This window comes from Lepidochelys olivacea (genome assembly GCF_965140295.1).
Source record: "Lepidochelys olivacea isolate rLepOli2 genome assembly, chromosome: 7".
Lineage (NCBI taxonomy): Eukaryota > Metazoa > Chordata > Testudines > Cheloniidae > Lepidochelys > Lepidochelys olivacea.
Window position 1 is genome coordinate 78,843,018 of NC_140417.1, and position 12,691 is coordinate 78,855,708.

General features: G+C 41.8%; 1 protein-coding gene across 2 annotated transcripts in view; it reads right to left on the reverse strand.

Moving 5' to 3' along the window:
* JMJD1C (jumonji domain containing 1C) overlaps positions 1-12,691 on the reverse strand; it is a 303,815-nt gene that overhangs the window by 208,595 nt on the left and 82,529 nt on the right. For both annotated transcript variants that reach the window (XR_014712455.1, XM_084634509.1), the window contains exon 2: positions 4,070-4,234. Coding sequence is in view for 1 of the 2 variants with exons in the window: in XM_084634509.1 (XP_084490635.1) it covers positions 4,070-4,234 (165 nt within the window). In the remaining variant the exon portion in view is untranslated. The remainder of the gene's footprint in view (positions 1-4,069; positions 4,235-12,691) is intronic.

Consider the following 12,691-nt stretch of genomic DNA (forward strand, 5'->3'; position numbering starts at 1 on the left):
GGCCATCTCTTCCCCATTTTGTGATGCCCAGCGCAGCAGTCTGGGAGCTGACCTTGTTAGTGAAAACAGAGGCAAAAAAAAGCATTGAGTACATTAGCTTTTTCCACATCCTCTGGCACTAGGTTGCCTCCCTCATTCAGTAAGGGGCCCACACATTCCTTGGCTTTCTTCTTGTTGCCAACATAGCTGAAGAAACCCTTCTTGTTACTCTTGACATCTCTGGCTAGCTGCAGCTCCAGGTGCGATTTGGCCCTCCTGATAACATTCCTACGTTCCCGAGCAATATTTTTATACTCTTCCCTGGTCATATGTCCAACCTTCCACTTCTTGTAAGCTTCTTTTTTATGTTTAAGATCCGCTAGGATTTCACCATTAAGCCAAGCTGGTCGCCTGCCATATTTACTATTCTTTCGACTCATCGGGATGGTTTGTCCCTGTAACCCCAACAGGGATTCCTTGAAATACAGCCAGCTCTCCTGGACTCCTTTCCCCTTCAAGTTAGTCCCCCAGGGGATCCTGGCCATCAGTTCCCTGAGGGAGTCGAAGTCTGCTTTCCTGAAGTCCAGGGTCCGTATCCTGCTGCTTACCTTTCTTCCCTGCGTCAGGATCCTGAACTCAACCAACTCATGGTCACTGCCTCCCAGATTCCCATCCACTTTTACTTCCCCCACTAATTCTACCCGGTTTGTGAGCAGCAGGTCAAGAAAAGCGCCCCCCCTAGTTGGCTCCTCTAGCACTTGCGCCAGGAAATTGTCCCCTACGCTTTCCAAAAACTTCCTGGATTGTCTATGCACCGCTGTATTGCTCTCCCAGCAGATATCAGGATGATTAAAGTCACCCATGAGAATCAGGGCATGCGATCTAGTAGCTTCCGTGAGCTGCCGGAAGAAAGCCTCATCTACCTCCTCCCCCTGGTCCGGTGGTCTATAGCAGACTCCCACCACTACATCACTCTTGTTGCACACACTTCTAAACTTAATCCAGAGACACTCAGGTTTTTCTGCAGTTTCGTACCGGAGCTCTGAGCAGTCATACTGCTCCCTTACATACAGTGCTACTCCCCCACCTTTTCTGCCCTGCCTGTCCTTCCTGAACAGTTTATAACCAGTCATGACAGTACTCCAGTCATGTGAGTTATCCCACCAAGTCTCTGTTATTCCGATCACGTCATAGTTCCTTGACATCACCAGGACCTCCAGTTCTCCCTGCTTGTTTCCAAGGCTTTGTGCATTTGTATATAAGCACTTGAGATAACCTGTTGATCGCCCCTCATTCCCAGTATGAGGCAGGAGCCCTCCCCTCACAGACATTCCTGCCTGTGCTTCCTCCCGGTATCCCGCTTTCCCACTTACCTCAGGGCTTTGGTCTCCTTCCCCCGGTGAACCTAGTTTAAAGCCCTCCTCACTAGGTTAGCCAGCCTGCTGGCAAAGATGCTCTTCCCTCTCTTCGTAAGATGGAGCCCGTCTCTGCCCAGCACTCCTCCTTCATGGAACACCATCCCATGGTCAAAGAAACCAAAGCCTTCTCTCCGACACCACCTGCGTAGCCATTCGTTGACTTCCACGATTCGACGCTCCCTACCTAGGCCTTTTCCTTCCACGGGGAGGATGGACGAGAACACCGCTTGCGCCTCCAACTCCTTTATCCTTCTTCCTAGAGCCACATAGTCCGCAGTGATCCGCTCAAGGTCATTCTTGGCAGTATCATTGGTGCCCACGTGGAGAAGCAGGAAGGGGTAGCAATCCGAGGGCTTGATGAGTCTCGGCAGTCTCTCCGTCACATCGCAAATCTTAGCCCCCGGCAAGCAGCAGACTTCTCGGTTTTCCCGGTCAGGGCGGCAGATAGATGACTCAGTCCCCCGGTAACTCAGTAACTCAGTACTGTTATTTCACCCAAGATGTATTTGCAGTTCCACTGGACAAGGACACCAATGCCCAAAAAGAATGAGCTGCCGCTCAAGGAGCCCACTGACACAAAAATGGAATTCTCCTGAAGAAGGAACATCAATATGGCAGCTTTTGCACTCCGCTTCAATTTTTTTTTTTTACTTGAGCCATCCTAATCTGAACAGACAAACTGGACCAAGTGAAAGCCATACATCGCCAAGGCATGAAGCCCACTCTAAATTGTTTCTTTATGTGCTCGTTTCAGGATAGAAGCTTCGCTCGACCTGCTACGTTTAAATGCTGCTCCATGGCCTCCAGTACGATGATTGTCATGCTAGGCCACTCATGACATCCATAAAGTACTCCGGATGGAGAGAAGGGCATAAGGGGAATTAGTTTGGTAAACACATGCACAAAATGATGGCCAAAGCCAAAAAGGGAAGAAAACTATACAAAATCACATAGCCAAGTCAAAACTAATAATTTTCTAAAGGCCACAAACTTAACACCAGGCAAAACGAAAAAGTCTTGCTTCAATCAGGAAGGCATGAAACTCCAGGCAGGGCTAACATGGAAATCGATCCAGCTTCAAGCATTCCCTACAACTACAGGACACTTACCTTCAAGGAGATTACCTGATCTGTGGGGAGGAGGAGTTGGCTTTAGAGATTTTACCCCATGCAGAATTCCCCATTTAAGTTTCTTCATCTTGGGGAAATTTGACTAGGTTGCTGGTCCTTGGGTGCATATGCACTTCCCAATATGTTACGAGCCTTGAACTTTAAGACTAGAATCTACAACTTCCAGTAACTGCTTAACAGGGCACATGATGAAGAGGCAGCTGATTTAGAATCATGTGAATGCCTGCTGAATACTGCCTAAAGGAACAGGAGTGCCCGCTCCCTTACCAGACGTTGGAAAGTGGGACAGGCCTCCTGCACCCAGTGTTTATAATACTTTCAACTTTTTAAATCTTTTGTGAACAACAGAGCCAGCCCCAAAGAAAGTGACATGGACGAAATGATTGTTGGGAGGTTTATTCTACTTTCCCTGGCTGGTGAGCTTACCAACTGACTTATACAGACAAAACAAGGAAAAAACATAAGAATTTCCCACCTCATCAATGCAAAGATAATAGAGCCTGCCCCATCAACACAAAGGTTTTATAGAACATATTCCTTATGGTTCCACAGAAGAATGGGGATTTGGAGGCCATCTTAGATCACAGGTTATTCAACAATTTCACCATGAGACTGATATTCCAGATGGAGACACTAAAACCATCATCATATCATGGCTAAGCATTCCCAAGATTCATGATATTGATATGCTTGTTGGAGTTCTCCTTTCACACTCCAGTCTGAGAAGTTACAGGAGATTTCTACAGTTCTATTACAATGGAAAACATTTTCAATACAAGATTCTCCCAATCAGGCTCAACTTGGGTCTTTAGGAAGATCCTGGCTGTGCTAGTAGGTTCTCTGAGGAAGACATGGATTCATGTCCGTCCCTTTTTTAGATGACCTCATCAGATCCTCATCACAGCCTAGGATTACCCAGGACCTGTCAGCAACAAGAATAGCTTCCTAAGTAAACAGGGCGAAAAAGCCATCTTTAACCCTCTCATCTGCTTCAGCATCTGAGTGTCACTGCAGATATCCAGAAGGATACAGTTCTCACTTCAGAGAAGATGCAACTGACTATTTTATCACTGATTCAATGAGTCTGTACTCACCCGTCATCTCTCTGGACCTTGACGCAACTCCTACGTATGCTGCTATTTCCATTAGAATTACACTGCCTCCTCAGCCCTCCGTAGTCACGAGCTCTGGGATGCAAGTTGTTAACCCAACTCCAATCTCCCTGTACCAGTGCAACATAGTGCTACTAGGTTAATTAACACAAACTGCTTTGTCTGTAAGAGGTGTTATCAGTTTTATTATATCACTAGGAGATACTAAGTTTATCATGGTCTGCATCACCTCAAAAAATTAAATTAAAATGAGTGACTAGTATCACGGAATTCCCATCCTTTCACATGAGCTTGCTCGACCAGCGGAGTCAAGACTGACAGACAAGAAAACAACTAACTTCCAACATCAAGGTAATTACAATGAAATTAAACAATTTCCTAGTAACATTCTGTGTTTAACAGCTTAAAAATGACACTTCAAATATCTTACCAATGCAGGCCATTGAATTTGTTTGATCTTTGATCCCTGAGTCTGGCTAGGGTCCTTTCTTTTTGCCCAGACCAGCTGGTACTCCACCAAGAAGGCTGCAAAATCTTCATAAACCTTAACCCACTCTCGTTTTTCCCATTCAAGGTCATCAAATTCCACATATACCTGGGAAAATTAGAGAACACAAAACAAAATATTTATTATTTCATATATAAACAATTGCATTTTGTACAGTATAGATTATAAAATTAAATACAAGAATTTCAGTAAATTAATCTGAAATATCTGCTCAATCTCAATGAAAACCACCACACCACAGTCCAGCTACCTCAGGGGGAGCTTCTGCCAGTGCCAGAGACCAGTCCCCATCCTGGAGTGCCCCACTGTTCTTAGATCTTTCAAGCGGGTCAGCCTGGCCATATCTCATGGCCTGAGAGGCCATGCACTCCAGCTACCTAAGGGTACCTACTAGTGTACCTTCAAATCATTTCCCTGCTTTTTGTTGTTGTGTGTATTGGCCCTTGTCCATCTACCACTCACCCACGGCTCTGATGACCCACCAGCACAAATCTAGATGCCATATCCACACCCTCTACCACCTCTTCCTGACCTCTGGTGACATTGCCTCATTCCCTACCCTCTCCACTATGTCTGCCCCTCTCCTGCCTCTGTTCGTAATCTCACACCCATTCTCCTTCCCCCTTGCATTTCTCTTGCTGTCTCTGAAATGTCTACCACCATCTCTAAAAACAAACAAACAAAAAAACCTCATCTATGACTTCATATCTTGCTCCCACCAGGCCCTGGCTCTCAAAGAGACCTGGATCCCTTTGTCTGACATTGCCTCTGCAGCTACCCTCTCTTATAAAGCATCTCCTTCTCTCATACTCCATGCCCTGGATCAGACTGTAGTGGAAGTGTGGGGCTTCTGCTCTCCAACTCCTGCTGTTTCCAAACCCCTCCCACTCCACCTCCTTCCCACTCTTTGTTCTGAACAGCACTACATCCAATTCTTCTTCCCACTCCATCTTGTCGTCATCTACTATCCACCCAATCCCTCCCCATCAGCTGTCCTCTCTGATTTCAACTCCTGGATCTCTCAGTTCCTCTCCTCACAACCATCCCCAATCAGCCTCAGTAGCGTCAACTTCCATGTTGATGACCCATCTGACCCCTTAGGTGCATGTTTCCTTGCCCTATAGTCTTAATTTGACTTGCAGCCCTTGTTAAACTCTCCCAAAGAGCCATTCATCTGACTTGGTCTTAACCAAGCACTTGCCCTCTCTTTGATCTTGCTGTTGCTCATTTCCCCCTCTCTGACCATCACCTGTTCTCTTCAACATCATCCATGAGCCCCCTCCCTCGTGCCCTGTCTCTTGGCCTTCCCATGACTTTTAGTCTATCAGCATATCTATCAACATACTGGATTTCTCATCTGTTTTCAGTCCTCTCTTCCCTTTTCTTCCATTGATATGGTTGTTGATTCTCTCCATTCCTCACTCCCCTCCACACTTGACATTTCTGTTCCTCTCTTTTATTGTGAGGTCCGCCTTCCAACTCCATCAAGCTCTGGCTCACCCCCAACATCCACTTCCTACATTCCTGTTCTTCTGCTGCAGAGCATATCTGGTGAAAATCCCATGACCAGACCGACTTCTGCCCTTCAGTTCTGCCATCTTCCAAGCTAAACAACTGTATTTCTCCAACTGAATTGAATCTCAAGATCACAACCCAGCTGCCTATTTGCTCCTTTGACGTGCTCTCAAACCCTCCCCTTCCTGCTCTTTTCTCTCTGCACAGATCTTGCCAATTTATTTCAAGAGAACATGCACCAAAATATGATGAGACATTCCCGCTTCAACCCTCTCCTCCTTCTCCCTGGTCTCAGATGAATAAGTTTCTCATCTGCTCTCCTTCTCTAACCTCTCCACTTGCCCCAGTGACTCCATCCTATCTCCTGCCCACCTGACTTCTTCACACTCACCTATTTCTCAAATACTGACATCTAGCTCTCCCTTCCATCACAAACGCTGATGTTTATCCTCAGCAGCTTCCATGCTGGCAGCCCATCTGAGCCTCCCATCTCACTTCCTTGTTTGACCTTTAACCTGGGTCAATCCTCCCACCCACTCAACTCTGTCTTTGCAAAATATTACTTCTTCTCTCATCTCTCCGTAACCGAGTTCCCCCCTCATCTCCTGAAACATCACCCACTTCCTTCCCATCATCTCCACCCTTCCAGTAAGTAAATAGCCATGACTCCTACCACTTAGCCTCCCACATTTCCCCACTTACCCCTTCTTGTTGATAAACTCAATTGTTATTCACTCCACTCTCTCTCCAACCCTCAACTCTTTACCCACTCTCACCTGCCACAAATTCAAATTTGAATGCTAACTTTTACAAAAATCTCAATGTTTCGTATATAAAAATTTAAAGCAGAAAAGTTAAGTGGCAACCGAGTAATACAATACCCTTCCACTCAAATCCTAATTTATATTTGTGCTCACTTAATAGAGCCACTACCATTTAATTTGCCAAGACTGGAAAAGAGCCTTTATAAAAAACTCAGAACTAAATGATGTACCTAATTACCAACTCTCATATTTATTAAAATACAAAGCGTGTTAGGTAATTTTTCTGTAAATTAGGCTAAGTGTAATCCTTTTGTGATCAAAATATTTCAGAAGAGTTCATTAACGTTTAAAGAACAGTAAGACCTTTTTAACCATAGCAGAAGAACACAGATTGCATCTTAAAGTATTGTCTTTCTAATAGCCATACTTTGTATAGTAGTTGCAATTATTTTCTCTAGTCCTTCTGAGAAGGATTTTACCTTTGAAATACATCAAGTGGCATGAACTTAAACATTTCTATGCTGTTAGATCGTCCAAGACACATTTACAGAAACTTTGTCCTATTTTTCCTTCCCTGCAAATTATATGAAATTATTCCGAGGCTGGTCAAGAGCTGTTTACAAGATAACTTGCACCTGGCTAGTCTATCCCTGGAAAAAAAAATGGCTCATCTAAATTCTCCAAAGTAGCAGCAAGTTATATTTCGCACTGGTGTGAGCATTGTTAGAGTGTTGTGTCCAGTTCTCATATCGACAATTCAAGAGGGTTCAGAGAAGAACCAGAGAATGACTGAAGGATTAGAAAGCATGCCTTATCATTAAAAAGTGATAGAATCAAGGATCTCACGCAATTTAGCTTAAGGCCATGTCTACCAGCTAAATCAGCACTGCTGCGATCTTCTGGTGAAGACACGTGAAGTCAATGGGACAGGGCTCTCCCATCAATGGCTGTACTCCACCTCCCCAAGAGGCGGAAGCTATGTCAACAGAAGAGTGTCTCCTGTCGACACAGTGCGGGGTAGATATCACTCTAAGTCAACCTATGTTATGTAGAACTCAATTACGTAATTTATGTAACTGAACTAGTGTGACTTATATCGACTTACAGCATTAGTATAGATCAGCCCTAAGAAAGAAAGCTAAAAAAGAAAGGCTGTGACTTGATCATAGTCCATAACTACCTACATAGGGAACTAATATTTGATAATGGGTTCCTCAATGTAGCAGACAATCCAATGGCTGGAAGTTGAAGCTAGACAAACTCAGATTGGAAATAAGGTGCAATTTTTTAAAAATCGGTGAAGGTAGTTAACCATGGGAACAATTCACCAAAGGTCATGATTACAGGAAATTTCAAAATCAAGACTGAATGTTTTTCTAAACGATATGCTCTAGGAATTATTTTGAGGGCATTCTGTGGCTTTGAGGTCTTTCTATGTTATACAGGAGTCAGACTAGATGATCACATCAGTGCCAAATATAACTTGCTCCTTTCTGCCCTTGGAATCTATGAAGTTTAAAAACGGAGAGAGGCATGAAAGCTCAATTTGATTTTAAAAAATGAATAAATGCATTTGAAAAAAAATAGAGTCCCATGGGCTCAAGCACTTTAGGAACTACTGCTTTACATACGTCACATTTTCTGAAATACTAGCCAAATAAATACTTATGAGAATATATATGTGTCTATCGCTAAAGATTTACATGTAAATTCAACACCCCACCTGAACAAAACTTGGGTACAGTGGAGAAGGAGAGTCATCAGGAGACGTTTGTGGTCCCTGATTTTTAGCTGCTTGTCATTAGAACAACAAAGGAAGAGCTCTAAAAATAGAGTAGAATTAGGTATGGCAGAGATCAACTCTGCTATAACCCAGCCTTATCATATATCTACCCTAGTACCCATACACCCTTTCCGACCCTACACGAAACTGCTTCTTTCATGCGTAAAGTTTTAAGTGAATAAATTAACTTAAAATTAATCAACTTTAAAGTTCAGTTATTTAAATCACCAGTTATGCTTTAAATCAGCAACCAGGAAACCTAAATTTAAATAATTTAACCTTGTTTTACATTTCAACTTTTTAATTGTTTTCCTAAAGAATGGTTAAGTCAGTAACCATTAAAACATGTTGACTTGCAGCTATACATCACTTTTACACTAAATTTGGTCTCTCTGTTAACCAGAAGACTACACTATATCTATACACTTTCATTTAAGCAATTATGTAACATTATATATTTTCATTTTCTTAACTTTTACTTTTTATTATATTAAAAAATTCATCACTGACCATATTCAATTTACTGAATTATTATTATTTTTATGTGGTTTATGTCAAGCTCTATTTGAATGAAAACTGGAATTAATTTAAAAATAAATAAAACAGCCCTTTAAATTCATTTTTATTAGTTAAAATTATGCTGGATACATAAGAAAAAGTAAGATTATCAAAACACATTTTGCATTTAAAACTAACTGATTTATGAAATAAAGGAAGTATTATCTGTTAGTGAATTGAACTGTTTCTGGTCACAATGTCCTTCAAGATTTTAGAACTAGTAGATCTCATCCTTCCACACCTAGTTTTTAGTCACAGATTGGAAAAAGAAAATGTGTCTTCTTGTTTTTTCAACTTCCAATCAGTATCTTAACTTTGAATGAACTGCACTAATAGAATAAACTGAAATAAAGAAAATCTCTTTGCACCTGCAAAAACTGGTTCTGCTTCCATGTGCTTAGCTAGTAATTTCAATTATTCAGTAGTCTGACTTTCTTTCAAATTGTCAAACATGTATTATTACTTAGTATTTTTTAAATTAAAATCAAATGATTTTAATAGACTATAGTCCATTTAGACCTTAATGCTGATTGCTATAATTTCAAATTTTATTTTGAATAGATTTTTAAGAAAAAGGAAATACATTTAAATAAAAACCCCAAAATAAAAAATAAATCCATTTTTAAATTTAAAAAATATTTTTTTTCCACCCTGCAGGCTAGTCAACCATGTTCAAAAGAGCCGCTCGCCATCCTCCCCAAGCCCAGACAAAACAACACAGCAACCCAAGCCACTAAAATAAAATCTGTAGCCAAATTGGGATCCCTAATGAATGCCAAGGCTCAAAATTCCCAATTATTTTCCCTTTACTTAACTGATATAGGTCTCTAAAGGAGGATATGCTGCAATGCCATCCTGTTCTGTGCAGACAGAACAACAAATTTGGAAAGCCTTCAGAGGAGCCCGGCTTCCCAGCCCTCCCAGTTATGGACAACTCTGTTCTGCCTCCCTGAAGCAGTACATGTTGAAGATTCAGCAACATGGCACTGAAGATCTGGACATGAAGTAGAAGTTCTAATTGGGAATATTTCATAAATATAATTGGTTTTAGCTTGCTAGTTTTTACAATTCTTGTTACAATTTTCCAGCAGAAGTGGGACAAAAACCTTCAACAATACTTTTTCCAATTAAAGCAAGGTTGCAAGCTATCTTCTAATTAGAGCTGATTGGAACTCTCAAATGTATTTTTATCTAAATATGCTGTTTTGAAGCTGAAACATCAAATTTGATTAACTTATTTTTAGACAAAGGAAATGCAGTAGATCTAATCTACCTGGATTTCAGTAAGGCATTTGATGCTGTTCCACATAGTAAATTAGTTATATTGGAGAAGATGGTGATTATGATGAGAACTGAAAAGTGAATAAGAAACTGGTTAAAAGGTAGACTACAACAGGTCATAGTGCAAGGTAAACACTCAGGCTGGAGGAAGGTTACTAGTGGAGTTTCTCACGGATTGGTATTGGGACCAATCTTATTTAACATTTTTATTACTGATCTTGAAACAAAAAGTGGGGCTGCACAAATAAAATCTGCGGATGACACAAAGCTGGGAGGTAATGCCAATATGGAGGAGGACCAGAGTATCGTACAAGAAGATCTGGATGGTACCTTGTAAAGTGGAGTAACAGAAATGTGCTGAAATTTAATAGTGCAATATGCAAGGTCACAAACTTAGAGACTAACAACAAGAATTTTTGCTATGAGCTGGGGACACGTCAGTTGGAAGAGACAGAGAAGACAGACCTGGGTGTATTGGTTGATCACAGTAGGATTATGAGTCGCCAATGTGATGCAGCTGTGAAAAAGGCCCTAGGATGCATCAGGCAAGGTATTTCCAAGTAGAAGTGAAGGGAAGTGTTAATACCATCATACAAGGCACTGGTGAGAAATCAGGTGGACGACGGTAAAATTCTTGTCCCCAGTGTTTAAGAAAAGATTAATTCAAACTGGAACAAGTGCAGAGAAGGGCTACTAGGATGATCCGAGGAATGGAAAAGCTACCTTTCAAAAGGAGACTCAAAGAGCTCAGCTTGTTTAGCTTAACCTCAAGAAGGCTGAGGGGACATATGAATGCTCTCTATAAATACATCAAAGGGATAAATAACAGGGAGGGAGAGGAGATATTTAATTTAAGTGCCAATGCTGACACAAGAACAAATGGATATAAGCTGGCCATCAAGTTTAGACTTGAAATTAGACAAAGGTTTCCAACGATCAAAGGAGTGAAGTTGTGAAACAGCCTTCCAATGGGAGCAGTGGACAAAAAATCCCTAACTGTCTTAAAACTGAGCTTGATAAGTTTTTCATAGAATCATAGGGTTAGAAGGAACCACAAGGATCATCTAGTCTCACCCTCCTGCCAAGATGCAGGATTTGTTGTGGTTGAATCATCCAAGACAGACGGCTATCCAGACTCCTTTTGAAAACCTTCTGTGAAGGAGCTTCCACAACCTTCCTAGGTAGTCCGTTACATTGTCTTAGGGTTAGAAAGTTTTTCCTGAGATTTAATCTAAATCTGCTATGCTGTAGTTTGAACCCACTGCCTCTTGTCCTGCCCTCTGTGGCAAGAGAGAACAATTTTTCTCCATCTTTTTAATGGCAGCCTTTCAAGTATTTGAAGACCACTATCATGTCCCCCCTTAATCTCCTATTTTCCTAACTAAACATATCCAATTCCTTCAGCCTTTGCTCACATGGCTTGCATTTCATCCCTTTGATCTTTATCGCTCGCTTGATCCTTTGCAGTTTCTCTACATCCTTTCTATACACTGGTGACCAAAACTGTATATAGTACTCCAGCTAAGGCCTAACCAGCACCAAGTAGAGCGGCACTATCACCTCCCTTGACATGCATGCTAATGCCTCTGCTAATGTAACCTAAAATTGCATTTGCTTTTTTGGCAACAGCATTACATTGCTGACACATGCTGAGGTAGTGATCTACCACTACTACCAGATCCTTTTCAGCAGTGCTGCTGCCAACCCAGTTATCCCCTATTCTATATTTGTGCACTTGTTTTTTCTTCCCTAAGTGTAGCACCTTACATTTGTCTTCGTTGAATTTCTTGAATTTCACTTTGTTGCCTATAGCCCAGTTCTCCAGTATATCAAGATGCCTCTGAATTTTAGCTTTATCCTCAAAAGTGTTAGTAACCCCCTCCCCAGCTTTGTGTCATCTGCAAATTTGATCAGTATGCTCTCTATTCCTACATCTAGGTCATTAATAAAGATGTTAAACAACACTGGACCTAGGACAGATTCCTGTGGAACCCCACTTGAGACCTCCCTCCAATCTGACCTCATTCCATTAATACACTCTTTGTTTGCAGTTGTTTACCAATTATGGATTCACTTAATGGTAGTTCTGCCAACCCTGCATTTCTCTAGCTTATTCATCAGAACGTCAAATGGGACAGTGTCAAAAGCCTTGCTGAAATCTAGGTATATTATTTTGGAGGGGATAGCATGATAATGGCTACTTGCCACTGTAGATAGTCATCTGTGACTACTAATAGCAAATGTCTTCAACAGCCAGTGATGGACCAGTAGATCGGCAGGGCTCCGAGTTTCTACAGAGAATTCTTTCCCAGGTATCTGGCTGGTGGGTCTTGCCCAAATGCTGAGGGTCTAACTGATCACCACATTGAGGGTCAGAAAAGAAATTTCCCCTAGGTCAGATTGGCAGAGACCCTGGGGGGGAGAGGGAGGGTTGCCTTCCTCTGCAACATGGGGTAGCAACAAGGTCACTTGTAGGTGTAAACTAAAGTAAACGGTGGATTCTCTGTAACTTGAAGTCTTCAAATCATGATTTAAGGGCTTCAGTAAATCAGCCAGAGATACGATCAATTATAGGAATGGGAGGGTGAGGTTCTGTGGTCTGCAACGTGCAGGAGGTCATGATGATCCCTTCTGGCCTTAAAA